This window comes from Pteronotus mesoamericanus, unplaced genomic scaffold (assembly GCF_021234165.1).
Source record: "Pteronotus mesoamericanus isolate MK-2021 breed Mesoamerican mustached bat unplaced genomic scaffold, CSHL_Meso_final scaffold_54, whole genome shotgun sequence".
In the NCBI taxonomy this organism is placed as follows: domain Eukaryota; kingdom Metazoa; phylum Chordata; class Mammalia; order Chiroptera; family Mormoopidae; genus Pteronotus; species Pteronotus mesoamericanus.
In genome coordinates this window covers 7,703,166-7,727,488 of record NW_026555321.1, presented here as the reverse complement: position 1 = coordinate 7,727,488, position 24,323 = coordinate 7,703,166, and the positions used below count along the sequence as shown (strand labels likewise).

The following is a 24,323-nucleotide window of genomic DNA, read 5'->3' as shown; positions in this document are numbered from 1 at the left end:
TGGTTGAGAATGTGCACGTGAACAAGTACTTTTTATTTAAATAATTTCCACAGATATGCTATCGTGGTATTAATAGAACTTTTTACATCAAGTGAATTTCAGCTCTGACTTTTAAGAATATGGTGGTTGAAGATATTAAGAAACGCACAAATATGTGTGCTGAGCCATGGTTTTCACACTGCCCCTTGTGAATACAAGTTTTCTCAAGAGTGCCAGAGTGCTCCACTTTGACTAGGAATCTCAAACTTGCGCTTTTCCGTGCCCTTTGATTGGAATGTTGTTATTTTCCCATTCTTCCAACCAATACTTATGAATCATATACATATTATATGTTACCTATTGTAAACAGCCCTAAGATACTATAGTTTGACAGTGCTGAACAAACAGGCATGATTTAAGCTATCTTAGTATGAGCATTCCAAATAAAATGTGTTACTAAGTATTAGCCATTGTTTTAAATTTAACTGAACAATTCTAGGCTGTGATATGGAAACATAATTCACAAAAGACATTTTGAATATTTATTGAGTGTAATTCCTATTCATAGAGATTACAGTAAAATGTGTGAACATAACCCTTGCCCTCTTCGAAGGTATAATACTGAAAGAAGCAATTACAGAATAATAAGGGGAGGGAAGGGATTAGGTGCTAAATTGGAGTCCTAAGGGCATCGGGATTCCCTCTCACTATGACGATTCATCAATTCATCATCTTCCCATACTGCCAGTGTTTGTCTGAGATCATTCCAAAAGGCTTCCAAGGTCGAAGTCATATCGGCTGGCTCTGCCACAGCTTTTGGGATTTCAAACATAATTTGTTTTAAAGTCAGACTGCTCCCTCCAAATTGGTTGGGAATTCAGTAAGGTAGTTGAGGATTCATGAGTGTTTCTAAGGATCCAGGGCCTTTTCTGCACCTTTTCTTCCCTCTTCTCAAAGCCTCAGCTCTTCTTAAACTTCACCCAACAACCCCCTTTACTAAAAATAAAAAATAAAATGCTAAAAAACACCCATGCCAAGATCAATGAAAAAGATTAAACATCTCTGCATATCCAGCAAGGAATGTTGCAGAGGAATATTTCAGAACACTGCATTTGGGTAGCTTTTCCCCCAGATTAAATGAACTACCTTGATGCCATTTATACTATTAAAGCATCCTTGCTATTGGACAATCATTTACACTCGCTAGTTTACTTGTAATTTCTCATCATTCTCTGCACTCCACTTTTCCTGTGCTAAAAATAGTCTGGTGTACACAAACTCAACTACATTATTTTCTAACTAGATTAGAAATAGTAAAAAAATGACAGAGAGGCAGAGAAACATAAAGATGAGAAAGAAGACAAATAACCTTAAACCATATTTTTTGAGTCATGTTAAATGATTACTATAAAAAAAAAAACTCCTATAGTTTTGCATGTCATTGGAGGAAAAGAGTGTAATACGGGCCACAAATATTTTGATATGAGACATCTAGATACAACAAGAGGGAACAAGAGGGTAACATTTCTTTTCTTTTTTTCACTTATCCACATAATTTTCTTTCCTCTTACTTTGACATTCCGATAATCTCAAATTCAGGCCTTACCGAGATTTCAAATAGGAAGAATTCTCACATGTGCAACAACCCACGAGAGACTGGGCAATGGAAGCACATCAGGTCATCAGGCAGAGGCCTGAATTATTCAGGTAATTGCCCATGGCAGCTCATCAGAAATGTAGGCTTGGCCTCTTTGCATATTTAAACAAAACATAATGGGATTATTGCTCTAAAGGCTCATGCCCTGTTGTAAGGCTGGTTTAAAATACATAGTTGAGAAACAGTATAAATAAAAAACAATCAATTGTTTGCATTTAAGAGCTGTAACATTGCTTTATACAGTAGCAGTTTATAAACAAAGCAGACTTCTCAAACGTTAGGGTGCATCAAAGTCGTCTGGAGATATTGAAGCACAGATTACAAGACACAAAACCCAAGGATTCTGATTTTAATTGTAATCCTTAGTTTGCTGCTGCAGGTCCACAGATCATAGGTGAAATGTCACTGGACTAGAGTATTGATGGTCAAAGGGTAATTCATACAGGTGCTCTTCTCACTATAGACTGTATTCCGTGCCCTGGCTTTAGTATAGGGTTGTTTTTTAAAAAATACATTTCTTTCATTTTTTTATTTATATGAATTACAGTTTTTCTTTCTGCCAATGCACATCATTATATAATTCTCTCACATTAAAATGTGAACAATAAATTGTGATTAAAGTATACTAATGATACTGCTGTTTTTCATGTATAATGCCTTCTGAACTGTTTGCCAGATATTGTAATAAACTCATGATTGCCTCATATAACAGTCCAAGGATAGGGCTCACAGTAGGCGAGGCTTGATCTAGATGTTCAAAGGATGTCGTCAAGAACCTAGTTTTGAAGTTTTCACTTAATCTACAGGCCAGGTCATCACCAAGTGGCCCTTGTGATGCAAGAGAAATAGGAAAAATGAGAGAGATCCTGAAGAAGGCAGGAGGGGGTGAGCTGAGACATTTGAGCAGATTATCTGAGAGGAAGATATTCCAGTCAGAGGGGAATCCCATGCAAAAGTAATGAAGGAAGGAGGCTACTTGGAATATTTGAGAAACAGCAAGGAGACTAGTATGCTAAAGCAGAGTGAGCTGCGTGGAGAATGGCAAGAGATTAAATCAGAAAAGGAGCTAAAGGCCAATTAATGTAGGACCTGGTTAGGCCATTGCGCAGAGGTTGGCTTTTGCCCTGAGTAAGAGGGATAGCCGTTGCGGGATTTAAAACAAAGGAGTACCAAGACCTGGCTCACATTTTAAAAGGATCACTCTGGTTGCCGTGTTGAATGAGACCAAGAGGAAATAGGAGAAAGGAAGGAAACTGATCAGCAAATTTGCAATAGTTTAATATATGTTTTAAGCCAGCAATGTGTGCTTCTGTTGGAAGAGAGCCCACACATATTTTCCCCTATTTGCCAATGATCTTATATTTCATTTGGGAAATTAAAATATTGATGAGCTCTCCAAGACTTAAAATGTCTTTCAATTATTGGCAGAGGGTTAACAGCACAGATGCTTTTCTGGCTTCAGGTCAGCTATGTTTACTACACATCAATGATCTTTGGGAACTTTATCCAAATTATTGTTGAAATTGTTTATTTCAGATCTAGGGCAACCAGACCCACCCTACATCTCTTGAGTGTGAGCAGCTTTGTTTTTGCAGAGGCAGTGGCTAAAATAGACCAGACATTTCCATCAGCTGTTTGGTCATTGTGCTTTTTAGTGGAATTACAGCATGTTATAGTATTTTTCTTTGCAGCTTAAACATTGAGCAAACCCAGACATCCGGAGATGCTAAAATGAAAAATCTGTTTCCTTTTGCCTTGCCATTTGCCAAGCAAACTCCATCAGACAGCACATTCTATACATTTTAAGTCAATGAAATTACCCTTAATGTGTTGGCAACATCTGTCACAAACACTCTTCAGTCTATGGCCTAAATGCTTTGGATAGAAATGGATTTGACAGTATATTTAATGAGGCACAATTATAGTTGAGGCCACAATCTGGCCTTAACAGGCATGGTCTTCTTTTTCCTTTTTTGTTCTTTTTTCTTTCCTTTTTCTCTTCCTTTTTTTTTAAATGTCCTATAGAATACAAAGGACATTCTTTGATGAGGGAATCGTCTAACAAACACCATTCTTTATTGTAGATAACCAACACTTCAAAGTCTTGAAGTTGTCTTTCCCTGATAAGTGTCATCAAGAAAATTTGTTTCTCCAAGAGATTTCAGTCCACCATTTCCAGCTTACTCACTGACTGTAAAGTTGTTCCATCCCATGAGACTGTTAAGGAATTTATGTTCTTAATAACTTGTGGGAATCCTTTTTTCATTGAACGTTTTTACTGAATGTGAACAAGAATGTATGTTCTTACCAGTCCTCCCCCAAGAATTATTATTTTATTGTTCATTTATTTGCAATAACTGGTCTGGTTAGGAAAAGAATGTTTCCCTTTCATTCTTTTACACTCCATGCCTAGTGCTGCTATTTACAATTCCAAATTATGACACATCCCCCCCATTCCTTCCTCTGATTGTCAGGTGTTTGGTTTGTACACAGAAGCAGCACTCACTCTGTGGCATCTGTAATCAAATGAGTCCCCAAACACTTTCTGAGAAATGATTCTTTAAAGAGACCAGACGATCTTTCCTAAATTAATTCCAAATGCAAGCATTCAATCCTTCTATTCTTATCATACATGGATTTTGATCATCTGTCACATACTCACATATCTCATTTGCATATTGCCTTCCAAACAAAGCCTCAAGTCTACCTCTCCGAAACACGAGGGAATGAGTTCACTCCCTAGAGCTTTGTGAAGAAAGTATTCTTACCAAACACAATTTGGTCTTTATCTCTGATTTATGACAAACATTCTTTATGCAGCTAGAGCAGACTGATTAAATTGAGAGGTTTCCAGAACAATGACAGTTTAGCTGTTTGTTAGAATCTCTAGGGGCAAATATTCTAAAAAGATAGGCTAAGTCTCAAGTTCAAGAAGAGTATTAAAGTTTTGCACCTGCTAAGGATTAAAATGTTGTAAAAGTGCCACTTTGGTGTTGAAAAAATGCTTTAGGACTTGTCTTTAACTCTGGGATTATTCTATATAGTTTTTCTCTAAGTGATTTAAGAACTCCTGTTCTGAAAGTGTTTACCTTTGGCCTGGCACAGGAAATAACTGAAACATAACCTAGTAAGTGCTTTTAAAAAAAAATAATAATAATGCTTTTGCCAAAGAAATTCAGACAGCAGTAAGATAAAATGATGTGTCTCTGAATTATATGTAAAAGTTTTTATCATGTTTCTCACTCAAGAAGCATCCTGATGAATGACAATTCACAGAAGCACTACAAAATTCAAACAAGGCAAATCCACAACCATGTGTATTTACAAGCTAAAGACCTATAAAATAACACAGATATTTTCTCATTGATTCTACCTCAAACGTCCTAATTCCTTTTGGAACAAAGCTGACTCTGTATATTAAGCATTTCCAAATATTTGGCTCAATTGCTGTTCTCCCTCCATATTAATGGAAGGGGCCCATAAAAAAAGACTGACCGATTGCCTGATCTTTTAAAAGATACAGTCAGGAAGTTGAATTTGGATAGTAACATGAGGAATTAATCATCCGGAGCAGAAGTGTTTTAGGAAATATTTGCTTGTGGGTAATTAGTTTGGGGTATGAGAACCTGTCGTCTACTTAAATCTCTCCTAGTTTTATTTCTTCAGAACGTTTACTTATGTGTATGGGAACAAAGTCACATAGGGAAAATATAATGTTTACAGAAAAAATAACATACAGATACATAATCATGATATTACCAGCCACCTTTTAAATGAGATACTATAGCATGAACTTCTGCCTTTATCATCATCTTTAAAATAAAACATTGGAATTACAAAATATCAAAGATTCCAACCAACCCTAGATTTTTAATTAAAAAGAAATATTTTTCTATAGTCTAGGTTAGTCAATTAAGCAGACTAGCAGATAAAGGAAAAGGAAGGGTAGTGTGTATAGCCTGGCTCTGTGCTTTGTTAGCCGTGTGGCACTTTGTATATGGACAGAAGTTGTTTTAAATGTCCATTAATTTTTTGCATGCCAACAGTTAAAATAAATCAAAAAACGTATTTTAGAAGTAGGCTTTTTCATAACACCTGATGAAATACTGGACATTTTTACATTTAAAAGAAAATTTTAGCAGTCTTGCACCTGACCGGAAATGAACAGTTCAGTATTCTTCAGTCTCATGCGAAAAGCACAGAGAGTATGAAAGCAGGTCAAAATATTTAAATTCAAAATCATGGGAAATAGTCACTTTAATTTTTATAACATTTATATTAGATTTTAATATGTCCTTCAAAGAGATCCAATCAAGGACCCATCTAGCCCAGTGTTATCACCCCAGTGGTAGATTGTATTGAGGTGATCAAAATTATCCATGTAAATCCTGGCTAAATGCCATAAACAAAAAGTCTTATTCAATATCCATAAAAGCTAGAGAATTTCCATAATATTTGTATTTTTATGCTGGGAGGTTTATATTTAGAACAATAAGCGAGAGGGAACATATGATATCTTGGAATACATTCTACATTAGGTATTGGAATTATAAATAACAGGCACTTTTGACACATCACAGATCAATCACCTCAGAGGAAAGGAAGTTGTTAATGCTATATATTTAGATGAACAGAAAATGACATAGATGAATGTTGAAATTATACATGGTTGAATTTAGTCTTTTCAGTAAAAGAAAAAATAAACAGATTGGATGTTAACACAGTTTACTGTGTTTATTTGTCTTAAAAGTTCTCCTCCCTGTGGAACATATTGTCAGATGGGCATTGTGTGTGCTTCCAGGGTGCTGTGATCACGCCGACGATGGACCACCCCATGTCAATGCAGCCAGCAAACATGATGGGCCCCCTGACACAACAGATGAATCATCTTTCATTGGGCACAACAGGAACGGTGAGTTGAAGAGTTTGTTTGGGTTTGTTTTCTTAGACTTCTTCAATAGGATGAAATACTTTCTTTTCATTGGCATTATCAGCAAAACTGGTTCTGTACCTTTGACTAACACACCTTTCAGGTTCCAATATGAACAAGCTGCTTTCTGCATGCTTATTCCATCCCGGGACACGTTTACTCACATTTATAACCCTGAAGGTTGTACTGTGTTGCATTTAAATGTGAGTTACTTGTTCTTAAGCCACAATGCACCAGATATAATGACTGTTTTTGGAAGAGTCTTTATGCATGCACCTGCAAATCTAGCCCTTGTAACTTAATACACTTGAGCCTAATATTCTTTTCCCAGATGTTTACCACTTCAGCTAATATATTATCCCCAGGTTACTCACAGGTGAGCGGCCAACCTTGACTATGACTAATATGCAGGGCTTTTTATTTATTTTCAATGTTTAAGTCAGTAAAAAGTAATTGAGGACCTGACATAATCGAGTTCTTTTCATCTTTCTTTTGAATTTATTGACATCGATGATGTTGAAAAATAGGAAAAGAATCTAATGTACTTGATCCTTTTTTTAAGAAATTGGGATTTTTTTTTTACTAGACATTATTTTTCCTTAGAGAACAAAAATATATTGAAAAATGCCTATTCCAGCCTTGATTTGAAGTCATTGGCAAAACTGTTTTTTTTCTTTTTTAAATTTATTCAAAGACAATTCCCCAAATAGTCAAGAAGGCAAATGTTTAATACAATCTGGAATACTGCAACTTTGTTAATTACCATTATAGAGAACAATGAAAAATATCAAAGTCAACCTCTCAGGTGAAACCATTGGTAACAATTTTTATTTTTAATAAATGTTAATGCAGGTATTTTGTCATTTTTAAAGATGTAGAAAGACAAAGATATTTTCTTTCTATTGAGGTAGCTTAAGTATTATACAGAGAACACAATGAACTTGAAGTCAGGAATTCTAGACTCAAATCTTGACTGAGCCCTGTTGTTTCTATCTGTCCTAGGGAAAATAATACCTTCCAGCTTCAATTTCTCTCTCTGTCTAGATAAAGTATTGAACCTGAGAGATGAGGCCCCTTTGACTACATGCCTCTATGTCTTTAAGCCTATGTGTCTAATAGTTAACCACTTCTCTGATTCTTCACAATTATGCTGGCATCATCTCCAAATAGCTTCATATACTATGTATACTAGCTATATATTATAAATTTTACCTTAAAGCAGTGGCTTGCTTGCCACATAGGCTTTTTTGGAAAGTAAGAAGTTTCTGACATGTCCACCTAGGCCTAAATAATCTGCTCTAAGTAAGAAGTCCATATGCCTAACGGAAAGGGTCACTTTGTTGCAATAGAGAAATGTAGTTTTATTGACATAAACAAAGTACCTAATTCTAAGGCCTCAGCTGCAGAACCTATCAAAAGCAGTTGATGATCCTTTACCTGTCTGAAGACTGGGTCTGGGTCAAAGGCATTTTTAGGTCTCTGACCTAGACTTTTAAAAGTCATGTCTAAGAAGACATTTAATTCTCCACTGTGGCACAGCTAATTTTCGTCAGGGAGACAGAACTTGATGATAATATTTCTAGAGCTTTTAGCAGTGTATAAGGATTATTCCTAGTCACTTTGCTCATTTACAAGCAAAACAGACCCTGTGAACAGTGTTGAGAGACCTGAAGTTTCTCATGTGCCCACCATTGATTTTCCTTCATACCAGCCTTAATCTCCTTAAAGGGTCATAAATTCTCAATAAATGAAGTATTGCAAGCTTATTATATTGAATAACAATCTGGAATCTGATAAACGCGGGAGTTATAATGCAAAGCCTAGCAAGGAACACTTTATAAATCCTACTCATTTGAATCAAAAGCAAAGTCAGCTGACTTGCTGAAGTTTAAATTTGTAAACTAGAAAAAATGTAAGAGCTAAGTTTAACTTGGATTATGACTACATCCTTTAGGGAATTGGAAAATAAACTAAAATATACAGAAAACACATTTAGAATTATAAGTTATTGGTTCAATAACCTATATTGCAATTAGTATTGGAGAATTTTCAACAAGGACACATCTATACTAGACCACAATTTTTACCCAGCTGGCAATAGCCAAAGTATTTAAAAATGATGTGCCCACTCTGCCTTTCTTAGCAAAAGTTTTAAGTATGTGGCTTATTTTTAATTCCAAATTTCCTGTAGCATATTTTTTTTCATCTTTTCTCCCTTCATGTTTGTTTGTAGTTAAAAAATGCTTAGGTATATTATAAGCTTTGTATAAATCAATGTTTTCCAAAGGAATAAAATTTCATGAGACTCTGGAAAGGAAGAGAGAAAACAATATTACCTTGTTGATTTATTCAACAAAATAGCACTATGGTTAGTGTTCAAAATACTGTTATATGTATTTCTTGAACTGTCACTCTTATACTTTATTGTGCCATCATAGATTCATTTGATGTGAATTTTTGATCCATATTTGGAGTGGCTATCAAATTCTCCCACCTATTGCATCATTTCAACACCCTTTATGATGGCTAGGAAGGTGGTCTGTTATCATGGAAAGAACAGTGGAAGTTGGAATCAAACCTGAGCGAGTTCAAGTCTGGCTCAGCTCCTTATTAGCTATGCATGTTTAGGCAGGTTATTTAACCTCTCTGAACTTTTATTTCCCTTCTACATGGTAGGAAAAATAATATTTACATTCCAGGAGAGCTGCCAGTGTTAAATGGAATGATATATGTGACAAAGCTAATGAAATGTGAAACCTGGTAGATGCTTATCACACGAGCCGTCCTTACCCCTCTATCTCCAGTGGCTTCAAACTGGTGGGAATCTAATCCAAGTCACCGGAAGGAATGTAGGAAATTATCAAGTCCACAGCACAACTCACTGGCCTGCTCTATTTCATTTGGCATAACTTATTTCTTCCACATTTCCACTTCCTTCGTGTCTAACATACTCTTCCAGGGTTGTAAATCCAAAAAGTTCATGGAGGCCAGCCAAGTCACATTAATGAATAAAAGTTGGCTGAGTTTATGCAACAAACCGTAGAAATATATAATCAAATTTGGTCTGTCATGTACTATAAGTATAAGGGATATTGAAGATTATATTTAAATTACATATCATTTTAATGCAGTACCGATAACATCTCTATCTGAGTATTGGATGAACGGGGAGGTGGCCCCCTGGAAGCCTGGGCCACGATGCCACACCTGAAGAAGGCAGCCACTTCTCCACTCCAGGTCGTCATTGCTGCATAGGCATACAGACCTCGTGTGGCCTGGCCTTCCAATTGTTTAAGATAAACCCAATATTTGGATCTTAGTGAAAAATTTTCCTGTATTTTAGTATTGAACCTGGAAGCTCTCAGATGGTGACTCTTGCTCAGGGATTTCCTAGGTCTCCTCAGAATCCTTTGGCCATTGCTGCTTCTCGTCTTTCATAGACTAAGACAGGGTTTCATTTCTTAACGTCTTATTAACATATGCTATCCTTAGCCATGTCATCTGCTTTCATGATTTTGAACTCTGCTTGCTATGCCAAACACTCCTAAGTCGGAGTCCTCAATGCCAAAGTCATCTTAAAATTTTAAACCCATTTTTCTAACTACTCGCTAACTATCTCATGTAAATCTCCCTCTGATAGCTCAGAGTCAGCATGACCCAAACTAATTGCATTAGCTTCCCCAAGCTTCCTCCCCACTGACCCCCTTACCCTTATATGTTCCTGCTTTTTATTTCCTCTCAAGCCATATCCATGACCATTTGCCCTGGTAGTACCCAAATGCTATACCCAGTACTCAGTCTATGCTCCCTTCTTCCTTACCACCATATACAATTACTTTTCAAGTCCTGCCAATTTTATCTCATAGACATTTGTCAAATACATCCTTTCCTCCACATTTCTAGACTCTGTGCCCTGGGCATCATTTGATTAATTATAAAAGCCTTCTAACTGTTCTTCCTGCTTCCTGTTTTAGTTGGCCCCAATCCATTCTCTATCATGTTGCCTCAGCCAGTCAATCTAAAGTTATCTGAGCGTGTCCTTCTCTTACCAGTAACTTTTCAGAGGCTTCCAGACATCTAAGCTCACTGAAATTCTACAAAATAAGGTGTGAGCAGTGACAAGTCAAGCTTAAGACAGTGGCCTTAACTCCAGAAATAGGTTGCGGGGGCAGAACAGAGAGAAATCCAGTGAATGATTTGAAGTAGATAGTGATCAGTACTAATGGGGCATTGGCACTAGATTGGAATTTTCCAGTGTCAGAAGGAGGGCCTTAGGCCATGGACCAGGTTCCACTTTCCTTTTAAAATCCCTGGGGAAAGAAGTATATGCAGACAAGTCTCTTTTTCATCTTCACAAAATTAGATATATATATCATCCCTTTGAACCCTCAGTTTTGAAATGGATACCATGTAATTTAATTAACCTTTCTCTACCACTTGCCACTTCAAATATTTATTGTTGAATTCTCTACCTATTTTAAAGCTAGACAGAATCTTCAGGCTTTAAGAGAAATGAATTTTAGGCAAGCGGTAAAACTGTTTTATTCCAAGGCTCTGCTGACCTTGAAGAATTTTCTAGCTTTTCCATTTTTTTGTTTATTTTTTTGTCACAGGAGTCTCTGGATAGAACCAAAGCCCTGTTAACCATAATTTCTTATTACTCCCTTGTAAGCTTCAGCAGAAACCACTGGAGATTTTACTGTGTTATGAGAACCTCCAAATTGCATGACAATCTTGTTTTACAAGTTTCTTATCTCCTTTTCATTTGTTCAGTTGGTGGTCACAAGTGGCTTACAATGTCACTGGAATCTGTTGAAAGAAATAAAAAGTTTTTGTTCTGCAGGCTCCTTATCTGCAGTTCTGTTTGTGTTCTCCAAACCACTGGTGATTTGTGACATCACTGGATTCCCATGGTGTAACCATAGCCACTCACAAAGATAATCTTGTAATTGTACTCCATTTGTTCACTGTAGTTCTCTGACATTTTTTCAGTGACACCATTCCTTCTTTATTGCTCTAAAATTCTGACAACATCAGGTGAAAACCCTGAATTACTTGTTTTGCTTAGAAGTTGTCTTTTTTTTATTATTAGGTATGAATATAAGTATTAGAAATAAGAATAATGAAATGCACCGCAAGATGTTAACTGGACTCATGACTAGGAAATAATATTGTAAATTCATAAGTGGTAATGAGTATATCTTCTTCAATGGTTTTTTAGAAAAAAAGTGTCAGTTAATTAAAAAATGGTCAAATACAACACCAAAAATATAGATTAAAGGGAATAGTTTTTTATAATTTTGTTTACTCTTATTGTAAGATAAATAAACTTTGAATGTAGTCTTTAGACAATAAACAAATAAGTGTTAAGTAAAAGTCTAGTATTATGAAAGTTTAATTGTAAATATTAAGTTTTTGCTGTTTAAAAGTGGATTCTGAGTTCAAATAAATTAGCAACAAAATACAGAAGCCCAACAGATATAAGATCATAAATAGATAGTTGAGAAAAGAGGAAATAGAATGCCAAAAAACATGAAAAAATAATAAAGATAGTAATTAAATCAAATACACACAGAGGCATAAACACATAACCCATTAAAGTTATAAAAATAATATGCATTGCTGATGAAAATGTAAAAAGAAAATAACATTCTCAATGTATGATGATAGGAATCTAAACTCATAAAAGTCTCAGTTGGACAGGGTGGTAGACAACCAAGATGCTTCAAAGCAGCTCTACTGTACCAAAGCAGTAAGTTTTGGTTTTAGAAGCTATTCTATGGAAATATTCTAAAATAGCGGAAAAGCCTTTCTACTTCAAAACTGTTCAAGCTAGTGTTTTTTTATAATGTCTAATAAAGAAGAATGATTGAATAAATCATAAGCCATCCACACATCAAAATGTAATGCTGTGTGAAGCTATAAGAATTTAAAATATATAGGAAAAAGATTATTCATAGTCTTAAATCAAAAGAGCAGGATGTAAATTTGCACATGTGGAGTACAGCAACAAGTAGGAAAAAGTATTTATGAAATAAGGCTGAAATACAAATGTGGTTATTTCTGGGTGATGGGATTAGGGATAATTTATATTTTAATTACATTTTTTCTACATTCTCCAAGTATACAGCAATAACTATGATTTACTTTTATTATTTATTTTTAAATGTTATGAAATATGTTTGGAAAAATGACTAGTGGCATGGTCTTAAAATTAACTTTTTGTTTGTAGTAATAATGTGTGCTTGCAGTTATTAAAAATGTACTAGGAATTACTATCACTATTAATAAAATATTTGTAGACCCTTTAAAAATGATTCTACCTATTCTAGCTTCAGAGGTTATAATCAACTCACTAGTTCACATGCCTGTTGTGAGAAACAAAATAACTCATGCCTAAGGTTTATTTGCTTTTGAATCTTTGATCAATGTTTGCTTTTGCTGGTCAAAGTACCTTGTAATGTTGATGTTTTTATCTATCTTCTCATGAGAAAGTGATTAACATTGTATTTATGTGGCAAGGAAATTAAATGGAGAAATTCCTGATAGTCCAGATGAAGTTTCCAAGTCGATGGAAAAATGAAATGTGAGGTTTTAGATTTTTTTTAAAGAAATAATGATCATATAAGTAAATTAAGGATCACAGAGAACATCTATTTAATCATGTTTTGGCAGGTTATTTGAATGTAAGCAATATCTGCTCCTTTCTACAATTCTCCCTCCAAGGGGGATTGGGCCTGGATTAGAACTTTGCATTTCCAAAAAGGGAGGGGCCTTGGGTCATAGGCCAGATCCAAGTTTCTTTTTTTAGACTTCTGGCTAAAGAAATTGTATTAAGCCAAAGCTTATTTTTCATTTTCAAAGAAAAGCAGCTATATTTGGTCCCATATAACCCCCAATTTTTAAATGGATGCCATGTACTTTGACTAGTTTTTTCCCTACTATCTGCCACCTCCAATACTCTGACACTTTGGAAAGAGATAGCAATCACCCATTGAATAGCTTCTGTTTTATTTGTCAACACTCTCCCTGTTCCAACACACAAAGCTTCTTGGCCTTGCCTGACAGCCACTGGGATCAGAATGGAGCTGAGTGATCAAAGTGCATCAGCCCCCATACAGTATGGAAATGTACAAATTTTGTATTTATCTCTTTTAAATTTTTCATTCTTTATTTTTATCTCCAGGACTTTGTTTCATAATGTGCTCTGGGCCCTTTCCAGATGGGGTGCCTTGTAGAACTTTTGGGTCAGTCAGAGAGGGTCCAAATCTCACATTGCTACCCTGTGGACGTGACCAAAATAATGAGAGACTGTGGAAGATGACAGTATTCTGGGACAGACTGTACTGTCCTAGCAAGTCACATGGGACCTAACACCATATTCAGTGTGGTGGCTATAGGGACCATTGTATCAACCATACTCTAGGTAGGGGTCATAGTGCTTTTGAAGCTTGGAGGCATGGGGCTTAGGCAACCATATGACATGTAGTGGGAACTTCCAAGTTGTAGAGCTAAGATTCTATTTTATTTTCTTTTGTACTTCATTGCATTCTTTCTCATGCTCTTCTCATTCAAAGATTCAGTCCCAAGACAGGATTATGATACTCCACCAGCTGTTGTGTCAGGTAGGAAAATTCTAATTCCTTTCAGACTTGATTGGTGGGGAGAGATGGAGGTTGCCTGTTTTTTTCCAAAACTCTTTAAAGCAGTGACTCTCAACAGGGCTGGGTACAAGGAATTAAAATTTCATTTCCAGGGCAAGGAGCAGGCGGGGCGAGGAGGTGGGCAGAGCATTGTTCAAAAAAGTATATTTACTATTCCACTCCAGCTTTGTGTATGGAAAATAAATATGCTGCTTTTGTAATAAAGAGTAAAAGCTCAAAGACATTTGGTCTGTTAAGGATACGCAGAACGTAGAGTCTATGTTGTGTGTATCAGTGGTTCTCAGTGTTAGAAGGGTACATTGGAATTTCTGAGAAATGGAAGAGGCTATTTATGTTTATCAAAGGAGGGCACAGATTGATAAAAAAAAAAAATAGTTTGAGAAGCACTGCTTTAGAGACCAGAATTCTTCTGAAATCAGAAAATCATCCCATTTTGCTTGCTCAGCACACAGCATAGTGTCTCACCCATAGTAGGTGCTCAATGTAATTGTTTGTTGAATGAATCAAAACTTCAGATTGGTTCAAAAAATGGTATTTTGGATATTGAAAGAGAAGCTACCAATGTTCCACTCGTACAGCAAAGCGGCAGAGATTGATTTGAGAATATGTTAGTATCTTGAGGATTTTACGTAGCAATATTTAAGTTGTTTCATAAAATTTGGTGGTGCAGTTTATAATAGAGTATATGTATGTGAAAAGGTGGGTTTTTATTTTGGATTTCACAGATCTTGTGCTTTCTTAACTTTGAATTGTGGTTTCTTGCGAAGAGAAAAATGGGCACAGTTTTTCATTTTTGTTGATTTTTTTAAACTAAATAAAATGCTGGCAGCCTGAAGAGCTTTGAACTCTTTGATCCTTTCATGTGTTAGATGATGAGGACATAAAATCCAAACCAAGAAAGGCAGTGGAGAGACAAAGCAAGAGATGAAAGCCAGAAAGAGAATGAAAGAGCCCATCAGTCAATAGAGTCTGGCCACTGTTTTGAAGCCGGGAACACCGTGTTCTTGGCCACATGGTTTGCTTGACCCAATATCCAAAGGGTAATCCTTTCCTCATGTCCTGTGAACTTGTTTAATTGTGCTCATGGCTGAATATGCATCTTACAAGTTCAACTGTGAAACAGTGAGTCAGCTTTCCGTTGTGAAGTCACTTTGCTCCTCTTGGAGAGCTCTATAAATTGTCATTAATTAAAACATCACTTACTTTTCCCCAAAGTGTATTACCTATCATCATTTAATGTGCCTGTTTCATTTAGCATACTTTGCTTAATGTAATACAGCCTTTACTTGTAATACAGCCTTTTAAACAAAGATGCCATATATTAAAAGGCATATATAAAAGGCATCTTCTCTTGAAAGTTCACCAATATTAATAATAGGAAAATACATACACTGAAACTTTCCTTTACTAGGTTTCCTGATTTCACTTTTAAGAACACAATAAAAAAAAAAAGCAATGAAAACATCAAAAGCACTTACTAGTATCATATCATTGAGGCAGAACATCTGGCTTGGAGTTCCTACCTAATGTCACAGACAGCTGCCACTGAAAGTTCCTGAGCAGGGAAATGACTCAATCAAAGTTGTGCTTTAAGAAATGTAATCTGGCAGTTTTACGTGTGCTTAAGGAACAAGAAATAGTAATCTTATAGAACAGTTAGAAAGCCCAGATATGATATCATTAAGAATTTTTAAAAAGTGCTAAGATACCATCAGTGGAACACAAATGAAAGGACTAATATAGAAGTGACAGGAAAAGGAACCATTTGGGGGATTGTAAAGTTGTTTTCCCCAGATAAGACAGAATTGGTGGTTTGGCCTCTAATAAATCTGCACAGAGTTCTTTGGTCTCTTTGGCTACCTTTAAATGAGAATAGACTTATCTTTAAAAAATGTTTGTAAATGGTCTGGTGTTAACAGCTTGAGTGTCTTTTGAAAAATTGAAATATCCCTTGCCCAACCTTTGGGCAAATCAGGAAAATGAAGCAGATAAAGGTGTTGTAATGTTCCTTTCCCATATGTCCTAATATGCCAGTATTGGACCACTCTAACAGTAATCAATTCTTTGTCAGGGAAGGAACAAACTGAAGTATCATACTGTGTTGGAGTTGAAAGATCTGCTTCGTAGTCTGCAGAGACATAACCCTAATCTCATTCAATCAATTTATCAAACATTTATTGAACATCTTCTAGGTGTTAGGCACTACATTCAAGTACTAGTTATACACAGATGAATACAAAATAGACCACTGGTTAAAAAAAAACAAATATGGTCTAATTTAATGTTGTGATTGTTGTTTCTTGGTTATTTATGATGTTTAAATGTATAAAGTATGGAGGAACTAAAATCTAGAATCTAAAAAGAAGATCAGAAATCCTCAGGAAAAAAGTGAATTCTGAGCTGGATTTGGAAGAACAGATAGGAGTTGATCAGCTGGAAAAGAGCAGGAAGGTACAGGAGGTAGATGGAACAGGATATGTAACCTCTTGGAGACAGGAAACAGTGTGGGTAATTAGATAACAGGAAACCATTTGTTATTCTTGGGGCAAATGTCACAATGGCTGACACTGAGACTGGGTCAGGGTAAATCTGATTGTAGAACCCTTTCTTCTCTGAGTCACATGTCATCTTTTAAAAAATTTATTCAAATATTTATTGGGAGTGGCCATTACTATGTTGGGCACTAGGGAAGCACCTTTCCTCTAAGCACCTAGGATTCAATTAGGAGGTTAGGTACAAAAGGTGATTACAACAGTGTCTTAAGTGCTTCCACTTAAGATGTTTAAATTTGTAAACTCTCCATTGAGATGCCTGAGTTCAGAATCTACTTGTGTAACTTACTTGTTGTGGAACCTTGGGAAAACTACTTACTTGAGTAATTAATAATTACCAAATATGATTGTGTGAGAATTAGGCAAGTTAAGATATATAACCTGCTGTCTAGCATAAAATAAATGCTCAAATGTTATTAGTAACAACTATGCTAATCATTCTCTTTACAAGATGCTATGGTGGCACAAACAAAAAACAACTAGTATGCAGTAGAAGTCAGAGAAAGTGGAAGAAACATCTCAGTGGAGACATAAGGACACATGGGAATTAACCAAATAATATATAAATTGGAGAGGGGCAATTTCAGACCTAGAAGGCAGCACATCCAAAGACTCTTACGTAGCAGAGTATGACAAATTCAGGGAACTATAGATGATTCAATAGGGCAAGAATGCATAAAGAGAGATGGGGAGTAGAGAAAGTGAGTTTGGAGAAATTAGCTGGAGCAATATCACCAGAAATGGTAACTTGATCTCTATGCAAGTGACAATAGCTTATACACTAAGCATTTTTAAGTTGGAAGGTCACATGATCACTCTGGATCTAGAGTAGAAAATGCAATGGAGACAGAACTAGAAAAGGGGGGCCAGGATTCGAGAATTCAAGCATGAAATCAAGGTGACATGTGCTCAAGTTGTGGACATGAGAATGAAGAATTGACAAATGTGTGATATATTAAGTAGAATATATGACTTAGTAAATAAATGGATGTCTGGAGAGAAGAATTAAAGACAGCTTTAAAGTTCCTGTCAATTCAATGGCCTGAGATGTCATTTCCAAGGATCCAAACAAGAAGGGAAAAAAATCAAGTTTACCAGGAAAGAGGCCAAGTTTGGTGTTGTACATATTGAGTTTGAAGTATCTATGAGACATGCAAAAGGAGATACTCAATAAATATTTCAACAGATACACCAACGCTCAGAAGGTAGTTTGTAGCTACAGGTGGATATTGGAGTTATCATCTTGGAATTGTCATGTCATCCAGAGAAGGGACTTAGGATAAAGGCAAGTAGGTAGATCCTTGAAAATAAATGTGGCCAAAAAGAGAAAGAAAACCCACAAGGAGCCTAAAATAAAGATCGGAAAAGACAACTATAGATATAGAAGGAAACCAATAATACAATATTTCAAAAGAAGCCAAAGCAATAGGGTATTTCAAGAGAGGCCTGTTCAGTAAGATCAGTCCTGAAAAGAAGCCATTGGATTTAGTTATAGAGAAGTCACTAGTCAATCTGATGGCACAGTTTTAAGGGGAAGGGCACAGCCAGTGAATAAACTGGAAGTAAGCAGATGTAACAAATGCTGGAAACTTAATAAATTTGGCTATCAAGAAGAGTAAAAAAAACAAATGGAAAATGGAACTGATTGATTTACTTTTTTTTTTTTTTAAGATGGGAAATATTTGGTCATGATAGGAAGAAGCCAGGAAAGAGTTCTAAAGTTTAAAGATGTAATTTATAAAGGGGGTGGCTCATAGTGCAAGGTCACTGAGGAAGCCAGATACTTCTAGGAATATGGGAGGAAGGAGGAAGGGATGAAATATGTGCATGTAAGTTTGCAAATATAGGAATAGGGAGTCAAAGGATTTCCTACATGATGAATACTATTTGTTTTTATGTAAAGTATTAAGTGACATCTTCTGAGAGTGAGTGGGAGACGACAGGGAGAATAGAGCTTTGGAAAACTAAGGAGTAAGAAAGCCAACCAGCAATACCTAGGAAGTTTGAAGGGCAGAACTAGGGGTCCATTTGAAACAGACTATGGATTTTTGTGACACCAGTATGTGAAGATGTTTGATTTTCCACAGTAGTGATCAGTAGCCAGAAAGTAAGACAGGTGGGTTAATCCAAGGATAAGCTTTTACTGAGCAGAGTGAGGAAAGGGCAATATGTGATGATCATATTGGCAAGAGGGTGATTTAGTGACAAACTATAGTTTACATGATGAACAGAAAGAGAAAAGAGGGGCCAGTAAGGGATGAGAAATGGGAAGAAAGAGGGAAGATAGAGACTAGAGGTATCAATGAAATGTATGAAGTGGTCTGAAGTAGAATACTGGGACATAAGATTTTGGATAATAAACTATTTCTCGGCAAAGTCAAGGTTATGGGACCAGGTGGCCAAAGTGGACTTGAGATGAAGGTGACAAAAGTTAATGAAACCAAACAATATGAATACAAGCGGCTATATAACTGATGTATTTTTTATGTCTCAAAGGAATTGTTTTATTTTATTTGGTTTTTGACTTTATAAGATGAGGGCTAATCATCACAAGAATGTTCCTAATATAGGGGCTCACTAATAGAATGTACTTCTGAAACATGTTACAAAAACAGTAAAGAAATTTTAAGAATAAATTTCTTTCCAGAACACTTGGAACAAAGATGTAATTAAAGGCAGAAAGGTGTATCAGATCAGTGTTTTTTAGGGTATGATTTATGCATTATCATGATACTTAAAATTAGTTCATGAGTTCAGGGACCCAAACATTTTATTTTTATTTCAGTAGCTGCGTACTTACTTTCATGTCACTATGATTAACATAGAATAAGGTCACCAAATGCATGGCTTAAGGAATATTTTGCTTAAGGTAAATAGTTAAACGGTGAGTACATCTAAAAAAAAAAAAATTCAGGAAGGATAAAGTTAAGGCAAGGGTGGTGATGTCCAAAAGCAAGTGTCTGAAGTTTGGGAAATGGGAGTCTTTGATTGGTTTCACTGAAGTCACCTCCCTTTGTCAAAGCCTCAGCTACTTCTTACTCAGCTCATTTCAAGAACAGGACAGAGGTTGGAACTACCAACATTTTCATGCAAAATCAATAGCCTGTTCTCTCTTTAGTGTTTCTTCCCCAGAACAATTACCACTCTGTAAAAAAAAATCTTCCTATTTTAAGCAAATTTAAGTGAAAAAATTTCTTGAAAACATCATTTTCTCTCTTCATAGTTGGATTTTATGAAAACTACAAATAATTTTTTAATCAAAATTTTATCCCCATTGCTTTAAGCTTGATTGTCTTCAAGGACATCCTCATGAAATCAAGCAAAAACTATTGACAGAGAACAAAGTAGAAACAAAATGTGTTCTCCTTTTCTAAAAACCTTAGAGTTCAAAATTAGAATCTGTGTTTAGAAGAGGACCCAAAAATATATGAGAGGAACCCACAGAACTTGGGGGACATATGTTTATTTTCTATTGTATCCTTTCTACACACCAGCTAAAATAGGTTGAAAACAGTCAATGTTACCAATACAACTTCATGACAAGATTTCACAGAAAACATACTCAAATCGCAATATGTTTTCAACTCAGCATGGTTGAATATAAAGTCCTTAAGTGTCCAATCTAGCTGGGAAATTATACTCTAAAAATGAAGTCCTTCACAGTGGTATTTGCCCAAACTAAAGCAAAATTCACTGTAAAAATAGTATGCAGTTTCTCCATATTGTGCTTGCTAGTCCATAACATCACTTTGCATTGGAAAGCCTCATTAATTTGGCATTGGTGATGCTCTATCAGAGATTTGGTTGAAGCTTATCTTTATACTTCCTCTTCTTCGGTAAGAATTAATTTATAAAACTATCTTATGATTGTATGGTGGGGAGGGGCAGCTTTTAAACTACTTAAAAGAACAAAACCTTTTTTTCCAGCTCTCAACAACATCTGTTTTCATGGAGACCATGAGCTAATTACAAATGATTTCCATCTCTTAATTAAAAATTAGGACCATTAGTACCTCCAATTAGCAACAATTAGCCATTAAATTGTATTTACTGTAAAAGACCTGACACCGAGTTATGTGTTCCCACAAGTGATGCATGAAAACCAGCTTCATTTCTTTGTTCAAATACTATGCATCTACTTTGATTACAAAACTGCATTTGTTTAAGTGCACTAATTAATTGATTTTTCTCGTTTTAATAAGTTCTAATGAGGGAGACTTGGTTCTATTTATTATTCATTCATTCAACTAATATTTTCTGAGCTCCCGTAATGCTGCAAGGAACCAAGGCTAGATGGTATAAAATGGATATGCATTCCTTGCCTTCAAAGAGCATAGGATCTAACAGAGGACAGGGTTATAAAGAACTGTCATTAAACACAGAACGGGGCTTTGTAGATGATATTTATACAAATACTCAATGAATAGTCATGTGCATGCTGTTATTGTGTTCCTACTGGTACATTAGTATGGTTCCCTACATTACAAGAATAAAGTTTTAAAGACTTTCTGTGGGACTACAATTTTTATTGCTCTATTCAAGTAACTGATGACCAAAGGAGGATTAAGTATACAGGCTGCCCTGATGGATAAACATCAGTTACTTAGCTTGATTTTATTAGAGTAGGATGGGAAGTTGAGCTAGGAGGATACAAAATCCTATGCCTACCTTCTAATCCAACAATTTTTTTTCCCCCTGTAAAGCTCCAGATAGAAAATATAGGCTCTGACAGTCATAAGGTCTATATCACAACCACTCAACTCAGTCTTCTAGGAGGAAAGCCCCTACAGACCATGTATAAATGAATAAGCATGGTTATGTGCCAATAAAGCTTTATTTATAAAAATACACAGCAAGCTGATTTGGCCTTTAGCTTGTAGTTTGCCCACCCCTACTCTAATCAGTTTACTTTATAAATATTCCAAATCAATGCTATTACTGGCATTCTTTATAATAAACATAAAGTTTTCCTTTAAAGTTAAAATTTTTGTGTTTTTCTTTCATTTCTTGAAAGACAGATGAAATATTTAAAAAATAGAGTGGGAGAGATTGAGATGAAGATTGAGTCATTTCTTAGTTATTTTAATTTGTACAGCATGTGTGATAGTAGTATTAAACTATTAAAGCAAGTATATTTATACTTTTTTATGCTCATTGTACATTGGTTTCTGGGATTTAATTGTGTGTACGATCAACAGAGGATTTTTAACCAGGAAAATTAAATATATGTCTTGGTTAATTTTGTCTTGCTGGCCTTTAGCATTCTGTATTTTTACAAATTTAGAGAAAACATAAGAGATTCATCATCTCAATAGATTTGTAGTAAAAATATATTTTACATCTTTGTCACACTGCCTAGGCTAGCATTTTTATTGTGTTTGTGGTTGATCAGTGTCCACTGAAGTTGTACTTTATGGGTCAGTTATTCCCTGGGCAACACTTCTGAGTACTGTTTTTTGGCTTTGCACTCAGAAGGTGAAGGGGAACCTTCCTGGTTATGTCTAGAGACCAAGCACTGTGTAGGGCCGGTATGGGATAGCTGGAGATATGACTTCCCTTCTGAGGCAAAATTAGAGCAAAATTCCACTTGGTGATGCATCACACACACCAAAGGGAAAGGCAGCATCCCAAATGTCATCTCTGCCAAAGGAGAAACAAACATCATCTGTGCCTAAGTGAGTGGCAGCAGTGGGCTTAGAGTGCACCACAGCAGCCACGGGTGTCACTTTGTACCTTAGTCATTTCAAGGACAGTGTCTACGTAACAGCAACAGGAGAAGGGTGTTTTCAAAACAATGGTCAATTTTAAAGGAAAATAATTGTACGTGCAGGAATCGGCATATCTGGTATTGACGGCATATCTGGTATTGACGACACATGGTTCCCTTTTTAATCAACAGTACAAAGTGGACACTTGAGGTTCCCATCAGGGAATACAATCATGAGTGGATATATGGTCAGTACTTGCCATAGGGGCGCTAGAGATGTCTGATACTGGAGAGATACTGTGGGCAGACACACTAACATTTCCCTAGACTGAGTGTTAAATTAGTTTATCAGAAAACAAAATACCTAAACCATAGGATTGCATGTCCCCTTAAATGCTTTCTTGGAGTTAAAATTTAATGTTTTAACCTCTGTTTCTTAGATGGGTAGTATGTGACATGAACACTTAACGTTATTGCTAGCTTTTTTGAGATGCCAGAGTGGAAGTAATCGTCCATTATTTTACCCAATGTTCCTTATGTAAAGAAGCAAATGATGAATTTCTCCTTGAGTTCAGTGCCAAGGCCAGTATCTATCCAAGTGAATGGATATACTTCTTCTGAACTGACAACGTAAAATGCATAACTTAATTTATTTCCCTTTTGGCCTTGGTTATCAGACCAGTTGGAGTCAGATACAGAACATTGCAAATGTTCCTGGTAGCATATTCTCTCTGTTGCTCTCAGCTCTTCATTGCTTTGCTGATGTTTTTAACTGTGCTTTTTTATATAGTGATCAATTTTGTAAACCCTGCCTAAATTCAATTTGGAAGAAAGGATGCACTAATTCCTATAAGAAAGAAAGAAAGAAAGAAAGAAAGAAAAAGGAAGGAAGGAAGGAAGGAAGGAAGGAAAGAAGGAAGAAGAAAGAAAGGAAGAAATGCTAAGGGGCTCAGGGAAGTTTGTGTGCTCTAAGGTCTCAGTGGAAAGATAGAACGAAAGATGATTGTGATTATGTGTTGCTCTAATCTAAGCAATTGCAGTCAGGGACTGTTTTTATTCATTCATACACGTGCAGCTCTGAATAGGAATAAACATGGTATAATAATTGGAAATGGTTTTTATAGTCAAGGAGATACATGTGATTCCTAGTCCAACTATTGCCTAATTATTTAACAATGAGAGCCCCTTAAATTTTTTGAAGCTAGCTTTTCCTTTCCTTAGGTATAGATAATAATGATTAGCATATGCATACTAATATGAGGGTTGATATAACCCTCATATCTGAAGTACCTAGTAACTGTCTGACTCATAATAGAGAATAAATAATGAGCGCTTTCTTTTCTCTTTCTTTTCTGACACTCAGAGATGTGTGTTAGGACTTTCAAAGTATCACTAACTTTATGTTTGCCACGATAGATTGACTGAACCAAATTAATGTTTTAAAATAGAGTTTCCAAACCCAGTATCTAAAATAGGAGAACTGTTAAGGGAGTTCATTGCATGTCTTCTCTAGTGGCTAAACAGTTATACTATTATTAGGTGAATTAATATAACAAATGAATAATAAAGCTTTTTCAACAACATGACAAATAACATTTATAATGTAAAGTGTAAAAAGTGACAAAAATGAACAATCATTGTGCCTCTGAGTTCCAAAACATGCATATGAAAAGAAGCTAAAAGAGAATGCATTAAATGATTATCATATGCCTTTCTTTTTCTAAATTTTTTGACATGTGGCTTTGAAACTTGTATAATTTCCTAACATTTTTGTGGCACAGTCTCTGTATATACAAAAATGTAGGGAATATTTATATAGGAGTGTATTAGTATC

The 24,323-nt window shown here is 35.7% G+C and overlaps 1 protein-coding gene across 8 annotated transcripts in view; it reads left to right on the top strand.

Annotated features, from left to right (window-relative positions):
• Positions 1–24,323, top strand: part of RBMS3 (RNA binding motif single stranded interacting protein 3) — a 1,181,733-nt gene that overhangs the window by 1,112,532 nt on the left and 44,878 nt on the right. For 6 of the 8 annotated variants that reach the window (XM_054595674.1, XM_054595672.1, XM_054595670.1 and 3 more), the window contains 2 exons: positions 6,438–6,548; positions 14,144–14,191. In XM_054595674.1, coding sequence (XP_054451649.1) covers positions 6,438–6,548; positions 14,144–14,191 — 159 coding nt within the window. The remainder of the gene's footprint in view (positions 1–6,437; positions 6,549–14,143; positions 14,192–24,323) is intronic. The other 2 variants (XM_054595673.1, XM_054595678.1) reach the window with 1 other exon arrangement.